Source organism: Vipera berus (genome assembly GCF_964194415.1).
Source record: "Vipera berus genome assembly, chromosome: 3".
NCBI classification, from domain to species: Eukaryota; Metazoa; Chordata; class Lepidosauria; order Squamata; family Viperidae; genus Vipera; species Vipera berus.
Window position 1 is genome coordinate 5,153,467 of NC_138204.1, and position 20,865 is coordinate 5,174,331.

Here is a 20,865-nt window from a genome sequence, read left to right on the forward strand (position 1 = left end):
CGCCCTCAGGGGTGCCCCCCTCTCCTGGGTGCGACCTGCCTCCTTAAACGTTGATAACCTTGATGACGGGCCCGAGTTTTGGGTCTCTGAGAGATGGCTGGGCAGGGGCAGGGGCTGTCCATGTAAATCTAGAAAGCCTCTGATTATTTTTTTATCCAAATTTTTTATAGGGCTAGGGAGCGGGGTGGGAGATAGTGGTTGTTTGGCTATGGGGGGTGGCCGATCTACCATGGTTCAGACCAGCCTTGGGTCTGATAGCACGGGGGGAGAACGGGGTGGCGTTGTCGCCGGGGCTCATGAGCGGGTCGTGGGATTATCAATTCCCACGACGGGGAATGGCAGCAGGCGGATAGACAGGGGGCCGTATCGCTACCGGGAGGGCCGTCCCCGCTATTTGCAAGCGGTGAGGCGCTCCGACCCTCTGCTTCTTCCCCGAGATCCCGGGAGCGAGGATGTGCAGCCTCCTGAGCTCCGGCTGGTGTACCTGAATGCCAGGTCCGTGGTTAATAAAGCTCCCCTCGTTAGGGATTTAGTTGAGGGTGAGCATGCGGACCTGGCTTGCATCACGGAGACTTGGTTGGGCCCAGAGGGTGGGGTCCCTTTGGTTGACCTCTGCCCACCAGGCTTCCGGGTGCTACACCGGCCACGAGCTCATGGTAGGGGTGGGGGAGTGGCGGTTACCATTAGGGAGACCTTATGCCCGCGGGAGACCACCGTTTCTCAGATAGTCGGGTGTGAGTCTCTCTTTATGAGATTTGGCCCTGGGGCGCAGCTGGGCTTGCTGCTGGTGTACATTTCGCCTAGTCGCACAGCGGCAGCCCTGCCCGAGCTGCTCGATATCCTCTCGGGCTTGGTGGTTGAGTTTCCCAAACTTATAGTTTTGGGAGACTTCAATCTACCATCCCTGGGAGGTTCATCTGAGCTAGCTCGGGAGTTCATGGCTTCCATGGCGGCCATGGACCAGACGCAAGTAATTTCAGAGCCAACTCATGAGGGAGGCCACACCCTTGACCTGATTTTTTTATGTAGACGGTGGTTGGATGATCTAGGTGGGGGCTCTCCATTTATTATGCCCCTGTCATGGACCGATCATCATCTCCTGCGGCTGGTCTTCCGTTTTGCCACCCCCCGCCGTGGGGGCACGGAGCCAATTAGATGGTACCGCCCCAGACGCTTAATGGATCCTGATAGATTCCAAGCGGCGCTGGGGTCCCCACCTGCCTCCACTGCTCACAGCTCGGCGGATGCCTTAGTGGAAGCCTGGGAAAGGGCAGCCACTGAGGCACTTGACCGGGTTGTACCCTTGCGGCCCCTGACCCGGCGCAGATCCCAGCGAGCTCCATGGTTTTCCGCGGAGCTCCGGGAGATGAAGCGTCGGAAACGGGGCCTAGAGAGCTGCTGGAGGTCTAGCCGATCCGAACCCGACCGGTTGCGGTTAAGAACCTATATTAGGTCTTATCTCGCAGCGATGAGGGTGGCGAGGTGTAATTACTTCTCCACCCTCATCGCGTCCGCAGATAATCGCCCGGCCGCCTTGTTTAGGGTGACTCGCTCACTTCTTAATCAGGAGGTGAGGGAGGATCCCTTGCAGGGTCGTGCCGAGGAATTTAGTCAACATCTGTTGGATAAAATCGCTCGGATTCGGACCGGTTTGGACTCCAGCTGGGCAGAGTCAGGCGATCAGGACACGGGCGGTCTTGTCAATGTTACCTGGGAAGAGTTTGATTCTGTGACCCCTGATGAAGTGGACAGGATTATGGGGAGGCTGAGCTCCTCCACATGTTTGTTGGACCCGTGCCCTTCCTGGCTGGTTTATGCAGCTAGGGAGAGGACACGAGGCTGGCTCCAGGCGGTTATATCTGCTTCTTTGAGTGAGGGTTATTTCCCCACCGTCTTGAAGGAGGCGGTGGTGAGACCTCTCCTCAAGAAGCCTGCCTTGGACCCAGCTGTTTTGAACAACTTTCGTCCAGTCTCCAACCTTCGCTTTCTTGCGAAGGTTGTCGAGAGTGTGGTGGCGCATCAGCTCCCTCTGGTCCTGGATGAAGCGGATTATCTGGACCCCTACCAATCGGGTTTCAGGCCCGGGTACAGCACGGAGACGGCATTGGTCGCTCTGGTGAATGATCTCTGGAGGGCTCGGGATAGGGGATATTCCTCTGTCCTAGTCCTATTAGACCTCTCGGCGGCTTTCGATACCATCGACCATGGTATCCTGCTGCGGCGTCTCAGGGGATTGGGAGTGGGAGGCACAGTTCTTCAGTGGTTCTCCTCCTATCTCCTGGGACGCTCGCAGTCGGTGTTGGCAGGGGGGCAGAGATCGGCCCCTAGGTCTCTCGTTTGTGGAGTTCCTCAGGGGTCGGTTCTCTCGCCTCTCCTGTTCAACATCTACATGAAACCGCTGGGTGAGATCATTCGTGGTTTTGGAGTTGGGTATCATCAATATGCTGATGATACCCAACTTTTCTTTTCGACCCCAAACCACCCCAGTGATGCCCTCGCTGTGATGTCCCGTTGCCTGGAGGCGGTTCGGGTCTGGATGGGGAGGAACAGACTTCAACTCAACCCTGACAAGACTGAGTGGCTGTACATTCCGGCATCCCGGGACATTCAAAATGTTCCATCTCTTTCTATGGGGGGTGAGCTCTTACTCCCCGTGGATAGGGCTCGCAACTTGGGAGTCCTCCTAGATTCACGGCTTACCCTGGAAGATCATATAGTGGCCGTGACTAGGGGGGCTTTCGCCTAGGTTCGCCTGGTGCGCCAGTTGCGGCCCTATCTGAACCGGGATGCCCTGTGTACGGTCACTCATGCGCTCGTGACCTCTCGCCTTGACTACTGTAATGCTCTCTACATGGGGCTTCCCTTGAAGACCACTCGGAGGCTCCAACTGGTACAGAATGCGGCCGCGAGAGTTGTCTTGGGAGTTTCCCGGTACTCCCATGTTACACCTTTGCTCCGCGAGCTGCATTGGTTACCAGTTGTCTTTTGGGTGAGGTTCAAGGTTTTGGTTACGATCTTTAAGTCCCTACATGGCATGGGTCCGGGATACCTCAGGGACCACCTGCTGCCGGCATCAACTCCCCTCCGCCCTGTGCGTTCCCACAGAGAGGGCCTCCTCAGGGTGCCGCCAGTCAAGGAATGCCGACTGGTGGCCCCCAGGGGGAGGGCCTTCTCTGTGGGCGCTCCGGCATTATGGAACCAACTGCAGGTGGAGCTCCGGACGGCATCAGACCTCCGAACTTTCCGTCGTGGCCTGAAGACCCACCTATTTGAAATGGCTGGTCTGGCCTGACGGGGGATTATGGGTTTTAATTTGTCGTTTTAGATTTGTATTACTGTTTTTAACTGGGCATGGGTTTAATCTTTTTTAATTTTTGTATTGTCTTTTTTATATATGCCCTGTGAACCGCCCTGAGTCCCTACCAAGGAGAAGGGCGGTATACAAATTAAATAAAACTTAAACTTAAACTTAAACTTAAAAGCAGCCCCAAGTACTGTAGCATCCATCAATGCCTCTTGCCAACTTTACAAGTTATATATATATATATATATATATATATATATATATATATATATATATATATATATATATATATATATATATATATATATATATATAATGTATATATATATATATATATATATATATATATATAGTATATATATATGTATATATATATGTATATATATATATATATATATATATATGTATAGGGACGCGGTGGCTCAGTGGGTTAGGACGCTGAGCTTGTCGATCGGAAGGTCGGCAGTTTGGCGGGTCGAATCCCGAGTGCCGCGTAGCAGAGTGAGCGCCTGTTACTCGTCCCAGCTTCTGCCAACCTAGCAGTTCGAAAGCACGTAAAAAATGCAAGTAGAAAAATAGGGACCACAACGGTGGGAAGGTAACAGTGTTCCGTGCGCCTTTGGCGTCTAGTCATGCTGGCCACATGACCACGGAGACGTCCTCGGACAAGCGCTGGCTCTTCGGCTTTGAAACGGAGATGAGCACCGGCCCCTAGAGTCGGAAACGACTAGCACGCATGTGCGGGGGAACCTTTACCTATATATATATATCATTTCCCCCCAAAATAGGGGCAGGCTGCATACAGCACCCTTTTCTATTTGGTCCTCTATCCGTACTGGCTGAAAATTGGCAAGTTTTCCTGGCATGTCGAGGCACGGAAGGCCTAAAACGTAAAGCGTAAGACCTCAAACATAGTTTTTAAAAAATCCAAACGCTTCCAAAGCCAGGCCTCAGCATCCAAAAACAACATCTAGCCGTAAATCCCATGTTTACAAACTCCCAAGGGCTGGCTTTACACAAAATGTAGGCCTAGTTAGTACAACAGGCCAGCCCGGCCTTTGATTTCCCTCTGGCGTTTTGTCCCCTTATTATTATTATTTTTTGGTACAGATCACCGCAACGGCTAGAACAGCGAACGTCCCTGGCTTGTTTGCAGAACAAAGCAAGCATCACGATCCAGTTGGCCACCAGCCCGTTGAGCATTGGGACTGCACCAAGATTGATAGAACCTCATTCTAGCAGCTTGCAAAGCAACTGCAGATAGAACGACTCACAACAGGTAGAAAATCCCGTGGGTTAAACAGCAATAGCGCTTCACAGTACTTTTACGGCCCTCTCTCTAAGAAGTTTACAGTGTCAGCCTCTTGGCCCCAACAATCTGGGTCCTCGTTTTATTGAGCTCAGTAAAAGACGGAAGGCTGATTCAACCTTGAGTCGGTCAGGATCGAACGCCTGGCAGTGAGCAGTAAGTTCGCCTGCAATGCTAGATTCTGACCACTGGGCCATCACGGCTCTTAAAAGCTGTACAACGCGGCTTATGCCGCACGACCCGTAGGTTTCCATTATTTGGAAACGCCCAAGATGTCACCCGCCTTTCCAACAGCTCCCTATTCATGGAATATAAAACACATAACCAATGGCTCAACATCAATCACGTTTTCCACAGAATTTGGCGCCTAAACATCTGGAAGCGTATCCCTTGTGGCCACACGGACCCAAAGAGCATTGCAACCGACATTGGCGCTAACTTTACAGATTTTTAAGGTGGGACTTTTAAGGAGGGACGCGGTGGCTCAGTGGGTTAGGACGCTGAGCTTGTTGATCGGAAGGTCGGCAGTTTGGCGGGTCAAATCCCGAGTGCCGCGTAACAGAGTGAGCGCCTGTTACTCGTCCCAGCTTCTGCCAACCTAGCAGTTTGAAAGCACGTAAAAGTGCAAGTAGAAAAATAGGGACCACTACGGTGGGAAGGTAACAGCGTTCCGTGCGCCTTTGGCGTCTAGTCATGCCGGCCACATGACCACGGAGACGTCCTCGGACAAGCGCTGGCTCTTCGGCTTTGAAACGGAGATGAGCACCAGCCCCTAGAGTCGGAAACGACTAGCACGCATGTGCGGGGGAACCTTTACCTTTTACCTTTAAGGTGGGTTGCTTCTCCTCTGCGTTTGTTGACAAACAGCTGCAAAAGCAAAAAAAAGCCCACTATTTTAAGCAGAAAGGAGAGAGAAAAGAGAGAACAAAAATAAAATAAAATAAAAATAATCTTTCCCAAAATAAATAAAACCCTAACTAACCAACATGGAACAGGGAAGGAAAGGGGTACTCGACAGCTACCTAGAGAGACCAGGGTTAGTGGATTGTATTCAAAACTCAGTTATATGCTAACATTATAGATTAGGCCCACTTGGAACCAACTTGGGCCAGAGGGCAGAGGCAGGAGAAGGCACAAGGAGATCCAGGAGAAATTAAAAGCTCCCCCCTCAAAAAAAAATCCCTCTTTTTTGTGTAGGACTGCATTTCATGTGTATAATTGGAAGTAAAAGCTAGCGTGCCGGAGACCTACTTGAATAACGCAGCAGAGTGGGAAATGCAATTCTCAAGTCTGGGTCGGAGGGAAATTGAATGTCTCCCAAACCTGAAAATTAACACACACACACACACACAAATATCTGAATTTGTACCCAGCATTTTTTTTTTAAAAAGCTACTCATTGACATGGAACCAAGCGGGAACACGGAATCTCAACAATGCTTTTGGAACCATCATGGATAAATGAGAAAGTTGTCAAGGCAAAGACAGCAGAGAAGCTGAAGAAAAATTTTGTACCCTGCACCCAGTGAGGTGGGCATAACTGCTGATTTTTCCAAGCCCTTTTAAAAAAAAGCATAAAAAATCTTAAAAATATCGGCCTCCGGTTAAGATACGATATAAAATGCAAGAAGTTGCAAAGATCTGTAAAAAAACAAAACACCTACTCCTTCCCCTCCCTTTCGCCCTTCTTTTATTTGAAAATGATAATAAAATATTTGGTTAGAGGGTTTTTTTTCCCAATGGTTAAATAAACACACTGCTTTGCAGCTTAACAGAAGTCCGTGATCTATATTCCAATCAGCAAGTATCCCACATTCATGCAAGAGCTGTATTTCTCCAACCTACTTAAGCAGGACAGAGTCAGACTTAACATTTATACATTTATACATTTATTTATCAAATTTATATGCTGCTCATCTCGTGGGTTGATGCTACACTTGGGTTACTTTTAAACCTTGGTTTTGGTGTCCTAGCAGATGGTTTGAGCCCTGGTTCATTTATGGTTCAATTATTCCGTAAACTCAGAAAAAAAAGTGGGTGCAATAACTATGGGTCAATACAGGCGATAAATGCATTCTTTGACTTCAGGAAAACAGTTGCTAAACCCCAGCCTTTCAGCCAATGGGGAGGGTGGGAAAAATGACAGCTATGATGAGGAAAAGCTGACAATTGACAGGTTGGGGAAAAAAAAGACATGAACAGAACGGCGCATTTCTTAAATTCTCCTTTCGGTCCACTTTGCTGCGCAATGTTTTACCCTGGCAAAAGAAGAAGGAAAGAGCGAAGCTGTGTGATACGTAATGAAACAAAGGTAGGTAAAAGATTGCCTTGGCAGGTGAAGAGTTTGGAGGAAGCCGTTTCTTAGTGCAAAAAGGTAAAGGTAAAGGTTCCCCCGGACATGCGTGCTAGTCATTTCCGACTCTAGGGGCCGGTGCTCATCTCCGTTTCAAAGCTGAAGAGCCAGTGCTTGTCCGAGGATGTCTCCGTGGTCCTGTGGCCGGCATGACTAGACGCCAAAGGCGCACGGAACGCTGTTCCCTTCCCACCGTAGTGGTCCCTATTTTTCTCCTTGCATTTTTACGTGCTTTCGAACTGCTAGGTTGGCAGAAGCTGGGACGAGTAACAGGTGCTCACTCTGTTACGCGGCACTCGGGATTCAACCCGCCAAACTGCCGACCTTCTGATCGACAAGCTCAATTTCTGCTGGGACCTCCGGGGGGGGGGGGGGGAGAAATGCAAAGCTTAAAACGGGAAGCATTGTTAGCACCGATAAGCTGCTTCCTTGGATTTGAAGACCCTTCAGGGGAGATGCAAACAATCAAGTTGCAGGAGGCCTTGGGTGGAGCCCATTCAGTCTTTGGGGCTGGGTGTCAGCCTGCTAAGACTCTGTCGAAGCCCAAGCAGACAATTTTATTGCTCTTCATAATCCACTCTTTTCTGCCTTTCCACGATCTCCAGATAAGACTAGATGTAAGTACTACTAAAGGGACGCGGTGGCTCAGTGGGTTAGGACGCTGAGCTTGTCAATCAGAAGGTCGGCAGTTTGGCGGGTCAAATCCCGAGTGCCGCGTAGCAGAGTGAGCGCCTGTTACTCATCCCAGCTTCTGCCAACCAAGCAGTTCGAAAGCACGTAAAAATGCAAGTAGAAAAATAGGGACCACTACGGTGGGAAGGGAACAGTGTTCTGTGCGCCTTTGGCGTCTAGTCATGCCGCCCACATGACCACGGAGACGTCCTCGGACAAGCGCTGGCTCTTCGGCCTTGAAACGGAGATGAGCACCGGCCCCTAGAGTCGGAAACGACTAGCATGCATGTGCGGGGGAACCTTTACCTTTTAAGTACTACACGTCTATATGCTGCAGTTGAAGCAGGCTCTGTTTCAAGGCTAGTCCTAACCCTAAGCCTGAAGTGCAAGACCAACGTTATTACTGCACTTGTGCAATAAATAAGGCTTGGATGTATACTCTTGTCATGGTCACCGGCTGGATAAGGTCGGCTTAAAGCCTGAAAACCCTGGCTCTGCCACTTGACGTAGGGCCCCTGATGCGGGCATCCTATTTTGGAAGTGGCTACTAAAGTAATGGAGGATCTCACCTCCATCCCATCTGTGCCTTGGTGCTTTTTCTCTCTTTTGAATATTGCCTTGACTGTTTCAGCTTTGAACAGCTGATGGTTTTAATGTTTTAATTCTGTAATTCTTTTATTCAATTACTTATAACACTGCAAGCTGCCCAGAATAGGTGGACAGAGAGAAGAGTGCTGGGAGGATAGTTGTTTATTTTAATTGAATAAAGAAAGGAATAAAACGTTTAAGGACAACCCTCTGCAATTCAGCACCACTTCTGCATCCATTTTCTAACCGGGTTTAGGACGCTAATCAAAGGGTGGTCCTCTACAGACCTGCATGTGAAATTCTTAAACTAAGAAATGCTGCTTCTCTTCTCTTTCTTTCTTTCTTTCTTTCTTTCTTTCTTTCTTTCTTTCTTTCTTTCTTTCTTTCTTTCTTTCTTTCTTTCTTTTTCTTTCTCTCTCTCTTTTAGAAATGTTCTGGAGAATTAACAATGCCAGGTGTCTTTCATTCTTGTACATTTCTCCCTCCTCCATTGACTTATGAAATCAACTGAAAATTAATACAGAAAAGGGGGGGGAAAGCTCTGTAATTAGGATGTTCCCGGTTCCTTAAGTTACATTATTAAAACACTCCAGATTCCAATATTGGGTTAGGACCAGCGCCAGAGAAGGAAAGGATACATTGCTCTTTAGAAATTATGATATGCTACCTTTGTTGTCAGGTACCGCATCTGACAACACACAGACACACAAACACATACACAGACACATGGAATCAGCACCTTTCACTATTTGACTTCTCTGATTCTGAGACTTGGTTTTTTTTTTAAGGTCAGTTTTAAGATAGTAGTTGTGAGCCTCACAGTATTCGGAATAAAACTACAAGCTCTGCAGCTAAGAACGGAGGTTTCCCGGCTCAAGGCGGGATGCAAAGACAAAAGGACAAACTGGCAAAATGAGCCTTTTAAAGCTGCCCTGGAAAAGTAGCGGTAACCAGCCAGAAATCCTACTGAATCATTAAAGAGAAGAAAGGTCACAAAATATCTTATGTAGAGACTGGGCAGTCACTGGTCTGAGATGGTATAGGTCAGGGGTAGGCAACCTCGGCTCTTTTATGACTCATGGACTTCAACTCCCAGAATTCCTGAGCCAGCCAAGCTGGCTCAGGAATTCTGGGAGTTGAAGTCCATGAGTCATAAAAGAGCCGAGGTTGCCTACCCCTGGTATAGGTTCTCCTGCTTGAGCGGGGTGTGTGGGGCTGGACTAGAAGACTTCCAAGGTCCCTTCCAGCTCTATTCTATTCTAAATACAGAAATTTGCTTCCCCAAATGTGCAGATCCTAAAACTCCAGAGAAAGAGGTACTAAGGCCTTTTGAAGAATATGTGGGGTTTTCGTAGGGTTGACAAAAACAATCTCCTGACCAAGGCTGGGAAACCAAGTGGAAATAAATGGTCCTGCTCAAAACGCTTGCTGTATGGGTCTGGTCTTGTGGACTGCTTCAAATGGGGCTGAAACGGAATAATGTACATAGTAACCTGTCCCACGAGATGATTAAGCACTCCTTCAGGTGCCACAGGCGATCCATATAGATTCCCCGCTCAACAAAAACAGCAAAATCGGCCCAATTGATGTGGCAGGTAGTCCTTGACTTACAACGGTTCATTTAGTGACCACTGGAAGTTACAACAGCACTGAAAAAAATATATGCCGTGACCATTTATTTACACTTATGACCATCGCAGCGTCCCCGTGGTCATGTGATCAAAATTCAGACACTTGGCAAATAACAATAGCGCTTAGATTTATATACCGCTTCACAGTGCTTTACAGCCCTCTCTAAGCGGTTTACAGAGTCAGCCTCTTGCCCTCCAACAATCCGGGTCCTCGTTTTACCGACCTCGGAAGGATGGAAGGCTGAGTCAACCGTGAGCCGGTCTGGATCGAACACCTGGCAGTGGGCAGTCAGCCTGCAATGCTGCATTCTAACCACTGAGCCACCAGGGCCCTTCCTTCCTTCGTCCCTCCCTTCCTTTTCCTTCCTTCATCTTCCTTCCTTCCTTAGGACTTAGCAATAGCACCTAGACTTATATACCGCTTCACAGTGCTTCACAGCCAAGCGGTTTACAGAGTCAGCATGTTGCCCGCAACAATCCGGGTCCTCATTTCACTGACCTCAGAAGGATGGAAGGCCGAGTCAATTCTGAGCCGGTCAGGATTGAACTGCTGGCAGTTGGCAGTGAGCAGAATTAGCCTGCAGTACTGCATTCTAACCCCTGCGTCACCACAGCTCATAAATGACTCGTACTTCTGACAGTTGCAATGTCCTGGGGTCATGCGATCCCCTTTTGTGACCTTCTGACAAGTCGCAAAGTCAACGAGGGGAGCCGGATTCACTTAACGACCGTGCAACTAACTTAGCAACTACAAACGATTGACTGAAGCACTGTGGCAAGAAAAGTCATAAAATGGGGGCAAAACCAGTGGTGGGATTCAAATACCTGAACAACCGGTTCTATTATGTGATGCAGGCCTGGGCCTCCGATGCCTAGAACCGACTTCTGGAAGTGGCATCATGCACTTCCGGTGGGCTGTTCTATGCCTGGGAGGCCTCCTCCAGGCCTCCGATGCCTAGGACAGACTTCCGGAAGTGGCACCCACACACTTCCGGTGGGCCATTCTAGGCCTAGGAGGACTCCTCCAGGCCTCCGATGTCTCCTCCAAGGCTTAGAATGGACTTCCGGAAGTGGTATCCATGTACTTCCGGTGGACTGCTCTAGGCCTGGGAGGACTCCTCCAGGCCTCCGAGGCCTAGAACGGACTTCTGGAAGCCGAGTTCTCCGAATTCAGGTAAATTTAGCCAACCGGCTGAATCCCACCACTAGGCAAAACTCATGCAACAAATGTCTCACTTAGCAATGGAAATTCTGGGCCCAGTTGGGGTTTGCAAATTGAGGACTACCTGTAGTGACTCGATACATCCAAGGCTTAGTAACAAGCCATGCGGCTATTTCTTTTAAGAGAGGTTGGCCAAGGAAACCGCTCGTTTTCCTCCGACTGCTACAAGGCCTGGGTTCAAACATCGTTTCTTTTCCCCGAATGAGAGAAAAAGAAACTTATGGAAAAGGGCAGAAAAATTGAATGTTTGAGACTTAGCCACGAGGGGGCCTATTTGTGGCACGAAAGCCTCACTCTTCCCTTCGTTAGCAAGCAAAAGCGATATAAATGGAGGCAACCTGAGGTTTACAAAGAGCCGGTGGGCTAAATCAATCCTTGGATCGACCCACTTCAGGGAAAAAGGACCGCAATCTAGGGAACGCTGCAGACTGGAAAAACCCATTGTTCTCCCCCGGCTGAGCTCTCAAATGCTCCCGCTGTTTTGTTTACCACGGGTAGTTATTTTAAAACATTTTTTTAAATAAAATTATCGTTGGAGAAGCACATTGTCCTCCGTCGGTTAAGTTTGACCGTGGGAGTGGGGGTGGGTGGGGAAACGTATATATTTGAGCGAGGAAACGCCACGCTGCCTGCATAATCACCTGGTCGGTTCCGATTGAAAGATTGAGGAGTGGGTTTCTTTTAAACACCCCCCCCCCCTATTTTTCAAACAATTGGGAGGATTTAAAAGAAAAGTCCGATAGAGAACTTATCAGGTGTTCTTTGGGGGGAAAAAAAAGGAAAAAGGAAAAGTCTTCACACGTGACACGTTTCTTATACACAGGGACGATGGCCAGACTCCTTGAGTTTTCCTGATACAGCTCTTCCCACCCTGCGATTCCCCAAACCGGCAGAAAAAAAAACAAAAAACCAGAAATCCCTAAGAAATCCAAGTGAAATCCTTGTTGGTCTCCTCAGGGTTCTCCTGCTCTGGTGCAGAGTCAGTCCCGTCTTTGTCGTTTTCCAGAATCGCCTCGTCCTGGGAAATCTCGGCCTCTTCTTCCCCGTCTTCGTCTCCTTCCGCCTTGAGATCCTCGGGGTCTTCGGGGTAGGGGCCGTACAAGCCCTCCGGGGACCCGTCTCCGCCACCGGCCTCTAAGTGGCCGGCCAGGCCGTGGCCGGAGCAGTCGGTGCACACGCCGTGGCGCCGGGAGCCGTGCTTGATGCCCACGCTGGCGGCGGACATGAACACCCGGCTGCAGACTTTGCAGACGTATTTTTTGTCTTTGCTGTGAACCTGGGGAGGAAGGCAAAAAACATGAAAGCCGATAAAATTAGCGGAGGAGAAAAAGCCTAATGTCGATTGTACAGTTCATTGGTCGTACACTCTGTTGTTCTATCACTTAGTCACCGTTTGAAGTTACGTCGTCACCGGAAAAAAGTGACTTGCGATCCTTTTTGCACACTTACGACCAGTGGAGGGATTCAGCTGGTTCGCACCATTTCAGCAGAACCTGTAGCTAATTTTTTTTGTTGCCCAGGCCCAGAATGGACTTGCGGAAGCGGCATCCACACAGAGAACTGGTTGTTGACATATTTGAATCCCACCACTCCTCCCTTCCTCCCTCCCTCCCTCCCTCCCTCCCTTCCTTCCTTCCCTCCCTCCCTCCCTCCCTGTGATAGGATTCAGCCAGTTCGCACCACTTCAGCAGAACCTGTAGCTAATTTTTTTAGTTGCCCAGGCCCAGAATGGACTTGCGGAAGCGGCATCCACACAGAGAACTGGTTGTTGACATATTTGAATCCCACCACTCCTCCCTTCCTTCCTCCCTCCCTCCCTCCCTCCCTCCCTCCCTTCCTTCCTTCCTTCCTTCCTTCCCTCCCTCCCTCCCTGTGGTAGGATTCAGCCAGTTTGCACCACTTCAGCAGAACCTGTAGCTAATTTTTTTTGTTGCCCTGGCCCAGAATGGACTTGCGGAAGCGGCATCCACACAGAGAACCGGTTGTTGACATATTCGAATCCCACCACTCCTTCCTTCCTCTCTCCTTCCTTCCCTCCCTGTGGTAGGATTCAGCCAGTTCGCACCACTTCGGCAGAACCGGTAGCTAATTTTTTTGTTGCCCAGGCCCAGAACGGACTTCCGGAAGCGGCATCCACACAGAGAACCGGTTGTTCACCTGTTTGAATCCCACCACTGCTTACGACCGTTGCAGCGTCCCCACGGTCATGTGATATACATCCAGACGCTTGACAACCGGTTCCTACTTATGACGGTTGCAATGTCCCGGGTTCATGGGATCCCCTTTTGCGACCTTCTGACAAGCAAAGTCCACTGGATTCACTCAACAACCAGGTTACTAACTTATCAACTGCAGCGATTCCCTTAGCAAATGTGGCAAGAAAGGTCGTAAAATGGGCAAAACTCACTTAGCAACATAAATTCTGGGCCCGATTGTGGTCGCAAGTCGAGGACTACCTGCATTGCGTCAAACCCTGGCTAGGTTCTTTTAAGTAGTGTAGAGATTAAATTGCATTGGTCTCAAGACTGTTCAAGTCCCCCCCCACACACACAGCCATATATCTCGATAGGCAGAAACTCTGGGTCAATCTTTCTCTCCTTGCCCAGAGGTTTTGTTGCAAGATATAATCCAAGGTGGGGGGAAACTTCTACCTATATTGTTTGAAGTGACCACAGATAAACAAACGTTTATTTTGATTTAATTGCCTTGTATTTTGCCTTAAAAGGCCTTGGTTGTTATCTGCCCTAAGCTACAAAAGCAAAGTCCAAATTAAATAAAATATCCTTTACGTAATAGTATTTTATCTCAACTTTATTATTTTATAAGTAACTCAAGGCGGTGAACGGACATCATACTTCTTGGGGGGTTCTTGGTACTCTCTGAGCTTGCTTGTTTTCTTGCGGATGTTTCATTACCCAAACTAGGTAATATCATCATTTTCTGACAGTGAGAAACATTAACCAGTGGAACAACCTGCCTCTAGAAGCTGTGAATGCTCCAACACTGGAAGTTTTTAAGAAGAGACTGGACAACCATTTGTCTGAAATGGTATAGGGTTTCCTGCCTGAGCAGGGGATTGGACTAGAAGACCTCCAAGGTCCCTTCCAACTCCATCATCATCATCATCATCGATCATCACACAGTCAGCCAGATATCGTCACAGGATGGAAGCAGTTCCTAGTAAGGCCGCCTTTTGTAATTGACTAATGGCGAATTTGTCAATGCCATTAGTCTATTATTATTATTATTATTATTATTATTATTATTATTATTATTATTATTATTATTATTATTATTATTATTATTATTATTGCTAGCACTGATGCTGTTACCTAGTTTAGGTAATTAAACATCTGTAAGAAAATAAGCAAGCTTAGAAAGCACTAAGGACCCATCATATCAACCCTGAGCTACAAATATTCTCCTTTATTAATAATGCTCATTCCTGCTCCTATTTTCCCCACAACAGCCCGTGTGTGTGTGTGTATGTATATATATATGTGTGTGTGTGTATATATGTGTGTGTGTGTATATATATATATATATATGTGTGTGTGTGTGTGTGTGTGTGTATACACACACACACACACATACACACACACACATATATACACACACACATACACATGAAAGAACATAAATCTACCAAGCCTTTCCTTTTTTGCATTTTTGTGCAAATAGCTTTTATTTTTCATTATCGGCTGATGATAGCTTGTACCCCTTGTCACATGCCTTGCAATTTCCCCCCCCCCAATTTTTTTTTTAAAATGTACCTGAAATTCTACCACTGTGGTGAGTTTGATTTCAACGAAGAACAAAGAAGAGCTCCGAGGCATTTGTGTCTGTAGCTGAGTTAGTATCTCAGGCTACCCCAATGGAGCAAATCAAGGGGGCATCTGGGGAGCAATTGGTCCCATGTCCAGATGGCCGGGCAGTCATCCGAATGGACCAGGATTCGTAGAGAGAAGGAAGAAGGCAGCGGGTTCTGGGTACTATGGCAACAGAGAGCAGTGGCCCCTAAGCATTGCTATTGAAGCAATCCAAGCTAGCTGCCCATCTTATTTCACAAAATGCTGCCATCTGGCATGACAAGATGCAACCTTGCACCTGCAGTAAGCAGACAGTAGCTTATCGGCTGACCGTTGAAGGTTTTTCCTCGTGGAAAAGGAAGACAGCCATTTCCAGGAGGCAACTGGGCGCAAGGGGAGGCTGTCTGCAAAATATCCTGCCCGATATCCAGAGAAAACAGCTGGGAGGAAACAGGATTTCTTTCGCGGATGCACTTCCTCTGTTTGGGTCTTGCTCCAAAAGTCTTTGGAATGAGACTTATTCCATCTAAAATAACTCTTGGATTCAATATTGGCTCGTTTTCCTTTCTACTTTGAAAAACCTGAAGGGTTTGAAATATTCTGTGGGTTCTTCAAACCATTCTGGAGGTGTGTGTGGGGATGGATTAGGGAAAAAAACATTGCTCTATTCATAAAGCACATTAAACTGGTTAATAATAATAATAATAATAATAATAATAGTAGTAGTAGTAGTAGTAGTAATAATAATAATAATGATGATGATGTTGGAAGGGACCTTGAAGGTCATCTAGCCCAACCCCCTGCTCAGGCAGGAAATCCTATACAATTTCGGACAAATGGCTGTCCAGACTCTTCTTAAAAACTTCCAGTGTTGGAGCGTTCACCGTTTCTGGAGGCAGGTTGTTCCACTGGTTAATTGTTCGAAGTGTCAGGAAGTTTCTCCTTAGTTCCAGGTTGCTTCTCTCCTTGATGAGTTTCCATCCGTTGCTTCTTGTCCTGCCTTTGGGCGCTTTGGAGAATAGCTTGACTCCCTCTTCTTTGGGGCAGCCCTTGAGATACTGGAAGACTGCTATCCTGTCCCCCCTCGCCCTTCTCTTCATTAAACTAGACATAACCAATTTAACCTGCTTTTAAGTCGAAACTGAACAGTACGCTGAATCACAAAGTAGTCCAATGGGATGAATGTGCACAATATGCCATGCTGCCAAAAACTAGAACCAAGATTAAGCCTAAACCTCCGAGGCCGCAGTGGTGACGAACCCATGGCATGCGTGCCAGAGGCGGCACTCAGAGCCCTCTCTGTGGGCACGTGCACTGCCGCCGCCAGCATCTCGTGCAGGTACATTAGGCCACCACGGTGGCCCGAGGTGGGGCCAAGGTGCGCTGGGTGCATGAGGGGAACAGACTCCATGCGTGGGCCAAGGGCAAGATCTGCCAGGGGGCTGAGGAGATGACCAGCTCTCCAACAGATGGGATGGAGTAGGCGCGTCTGGCGGTCTGCATCACGTGCCTCCCCCCTCTCCTACTCCGCCTGCTGCTGGAGGCTGGCGTGGTATTGGCAGTGGGCTGCGGAGCCCCAGAGTCTGCCAGTTGAGGGGCCGGCAAGCTATGGCTGCTGACGGACACCGCTGGCCCCCATGCGCTTGCTGGCCTCTTTGTGTGGGGACCGATGGTGTCAGACAGCAGCCGCCCCGGCCCCTGCCTCACCTTGCCTTGCGGCAATGGCACCCCCACCCTGCCCCCTGCCTCACCCCACAGTATGAGCCTCCTGCCCATAGCTGACTGAGGAATTCTGGGAGTTGGAAGTCCATGAGTCATAAAAGAGCCGAGGTTGCCTACCCCTGGCCTAGGCGATGTTGGCAAAAATCACCGCCCAACGAATAGAAAGAAGGCTGAAAAAAAACTCCTGGCCAAAACCTCCATAGGCTCGGCCGTTTTCCCTTTTATGCAGCTCTCCTCCATCCCATTTCGGTCCGTCGTGTGCCTCCGGGAAAGCCGCCCGAGATCCCAACTTACCAAGGTGTGCCGTTTCATGTGCTCTCGCCGGGTGAATTTCTTCCCGCAAATTTCACACGGGTAGGGTCGCTCCCCTGTGTGGGACCGCATGTGCCTTTTCAGGATGCACTGGTGCATGGCTGAGAAACTGCAGTAAGGACACTTGAACTTCTTCCTGATGACCGTGAACTCGTTTACTGAAAAGGAAGAATAAGGCAATGCAGATTACAGCTCCCTGCTGAGGTTTTGGGTACGATTTGTCAAAATAATGAAAGCGGGATACAAACAGACAGACAGACAAACCGTCAAGTGCCATAAAGGCAATCAACCAGGGGAACAGCTTGCCGCCAGAAATCGTGGGCGCTCCATCACTGGAGATTTTTAAGAAGAGACTGGACAGTCACTTGACTGAGATGGTGTAGGGCAGGGGTAGGCAACTTCGGCTCTTTTATGACTCGTGGACTACAACTCCCAGAATTCCTGAGTCAGCATGGCTGGCTCAGGAATTCTGGGAGTTGAAGTCCACGAGTCATAAAAGAGCCGAGGTTGCCTACCCCTGGTGTAGGGTCTCCTGCTTGAGCAGGAGGCTGGACTAGAAGACCTCTAAGGTGCCTTCCAGCTGTATTCTATTCTGTTCTGTTCTGTTCTACAATCTATTCTATTCTATTCTATTCTATTCTATTCTATTCTATTCTATTCTATTCTATTCTATTCTATTCTATTCTATTCTATTCTATTCTATTCTATTCTTCTGTTCTGTTTTTCTGTTCTATTTCTCTTCTCTTCTCTAATCTGTCTATTCTGTTCTATTCTATTCTATTCTATTCTATTTCTATTCTATTCTATTCTATTCTATTCTATTCTATTCTATTCTATTCTATTCTATTCTATTCTATTCTATTCTATTCTATTCTATTCTATTCCTATTCTACAATCTGTCTATTCTATTCTATTCTATTCTATTCTATTCTATTCTATTCTATTCTATTCTATTCTATTCTATTCTATTCTATTCTATTCTATTTCTATTTCTATTTCTATTCTACAATCTGTCTATTCTGCTCTGCTCTACTCTACTCTACTCTACTCCATTCCATTCCATTCCATTCCAGATTATTTCTGCATTTTCCCACAAACGCTCTGGATATGGCTTCAGAAAAAAATTGCAGCAGTTATCTTGTAAGCTTCCAACGTTTTTATTTGTGGTGGTGACCATACTATATTTTAGAAGGAAGGAATTGGACCAGTACCTTAATTCCTTCCCCTACATAATTTCGTTGTGAGTTAAAACAGTGACAATAAAGATATTCTACTCTACAGTATATTTTATTCTACAGGGAAAGGGGAAGAAAAGAAAAAAAGTTTAAAAGACCCTTTGAGGCCCAGATTTGGGGCAACAGCCCCTAAGTTCTTCAGGATCCCCTCTAGCAAGATCTGATAACGCTGTTTGATAAAATGTAATCGTCGATCGAGCATTCTGTGCTAGATGACCGACTGTACGTATAACGAGGCATGAAATAAGAACCTTTAATGAAAGACCATTTTAACAAGTACAATAATTTCTATAGTTTTAAAATTATAAGGTAATTTAACAACCACAATATATATATATATATATATATACTGCTGTACATGTACTGGATATCTATTCCAGCTGGTGGGCATAGGTGTTCAATGAGCAGGTTCGACTAATTGTGGGAGATGGGTAATTGAAACCAACATTTATTCATTTAATGGAGTCACACTGACTGTCTTTCAAACGTAGGTTATTTACTTATTTCAATGAAAGACAATATCCCTAGCTGTGTGGGGTTCTTGATGCTGAACCTGGTTGTTTGCCTGCAGACGTTTTATTACCCAGCTAGGTTATTTTATCAGTGGCAAGGAGTATGTGGTTAGCTGCAAAGAGCTTATACTCTACTGCCAATTTGCTAAGGGCGTAATTTCCTCCTTGGTGGTTCCTGGATTAGAGTATTGTTCTCTGCCTGATTTATTTATTGTTGTTTTTCGTTTTGAAGGTTCATTGTTTTGTTTTGTTTTTTCCTCAAGTGCTTACATTATTTCTAAACATTTTCTAAGTGCTTATATTATTTTCTGGAAATGAACAGGTAAAAGATAATGGAAAGAGTGCGTACTGTTATGTCGAAAAGAAACGTATTTATTCTGTCTGTTTTAAAATGTGGAACGACTCTCAGAGGTTTACATCTTAAAATACATTTAGAGCGGCCCTTCAAGGCACAGTAGTGCTAAGCAATAAAATTGATTTTTTTTTAAAAAAAAAAAACACCAACCTGACAAAGTGATCCATTTGGCAATGCAACATGAAACTTCAAACGCCTCAAGAAAAATTTCTGTCTTAAGGAATGATTTACGGGTTAGAGGCACCTGGACTGCCAGGGAAGACCATCGAGCTAAGCGCTAGCTACCCCTGGAAAACTTTTAATTGTCCCCACAGTTCACACTTGTACATGCGATCCTCGACTTACGACCACAACTGACTCCAAATTTCTGTGGCTAAGCAAGACAGCCATTACGCGAGTTTTGCCCCATTTTACGACTTTGTTTGCCACAGTTGCTAAGTGAATCACTGCAGTTGTTAAGTTAGTCATGCGGCCAGCTGGAAAATGAATCTGGCTTCTCCGTTGACTTGTAATGTGTTCATACCCCTTTGCAAGGCTTTGATAAAGCCACACTTGAAATGCGGCATCCAGTTTGGGTCACCACGATATAAAAAAGATGCCGAGACTCTGGAAAGAGTGCAGAGAAGAGCAGCGAAGATGATCAGAGGACTGGAGGCTAAAACATAGAAGGAACGGTTGAAGTAATTGGTTCTGCCTAGTTTAATGAAGAGAAGGACCAGGGGGGACAGGATAGCAGCCTTCCAGTATCTCAGGGGCTGCCCCAAAGAAGAGGGAGTCAAGCTATTCTCCAAAGCACCTGAAAGATGGACAAGAAGCAACGGATGGAAACTAATCAAGGAGAGAAGCAACCTGGAACTAAGGAGGAATTTCCTGACAGTTAGAAGAACAATTAACCAGTGGAACAACCTGCCTCCAGAAGCGGTGAATGCTCCAACACTGGAGGTTTTTAAGGAAAAGACTGGACAGCCATTTGTCCAAAATGGTATAGGGTTTTCTGCCTGAGCGTGGGGTTGGGCTAGATGACCTTCAAGGTCCCTTCCAACTTTTTATTATTATTATTATTATTATTATTATTATTATTATTATTATTATTATTATCATCATCATCATCATCATCATCATCATCATCATGAAAATGTGTTTCATGAATAGACCAATGCTTTTTTTGCCCTAATCCATCCCCACACACTCCTCCAGAATGGTTTGAAGAACCCACAGAATATTTCAAACCCTTCAGGTTTTTCAAAGTGAAAAGGAAAACGAGCGAATCTTCCTTGCTGAAAATATTCATTCAGGCCTTTACTGTGCCGCAACTTCCTGTGGGTTCCAAGTGGCCGTCCAAACACAGGGTGAAAAATGTTGCACCTTAGGAGGCCGCTATGCCTGGTGGTTGTTGCGAAGTCGTGTCCGACCCATCGTGACCCCATGGACAATGTTCCTCCAGGCCTTCCTGTTCTCTGCCGTCTTCTGGAGTCCATTTAAGCTCACGCCTCCTGCTTCAATGACTCCATCCAGCCACCTCGTTCTCTGTCGTCCCCTTCTTCTCTTGCCCTCCATCTTTCCCAGCATGAGGCTCTTCTCCAGTGAGTCCTTCCTTCTCATTAGGTGGCCAAAGTATTTGAGTTTCAGCTTCAGGATCTGGCCTTCTAAAGAGCAGTCAGGGTGGATCTCCTCTAGGACTGACCAGTTTGATCGCCTGGCAGTCCAAGGGACTCGCAGGAGTCTTCTCCAGCACCATAGTTCAAAGGCCTCCATTCTTTGGCGCTCGGCCTTTTTTACGGTCCAACTTTCGCAGCCATACATTGTAACTGGGAAGACCATAGCTTGGAGGAAGTCTCAATT

The 20,865-nt window shown here is 47.2% G+C and overlaps 1 protein-coding gene across 1 annotated transcript in view; it reads right to left on the minus strand.

The window, feature by feature from the left end:
* Nucleotides 1–9,395: 9,395 nt before the first annotated feature.
* ZBTB46 (zinc finger and BTB domain containing 46) overlaps nt 9,396–20,865 on the minus strand; it is a 67,998-nt gene continuing 56,528 nt past the window's right edge. Inside the window, exons 4-5 of the mRNA XM_081323759.1 lie at nt 16,904–17,079; nt 9,396–12,354 (exon numbers count right to left, since the gene is read on the minus strand). Of these exons, the coding sequence (XP_081179885.1) occupies nt 11,998–12,354; nt 16,904–17,079 (533 nt within the window). The 3' untranslated portion in view covers nt 9,396–11,997. The remainder of the gene's footprint in view (nt 12,355–16,903; nt 17,080–20,865) is intronic.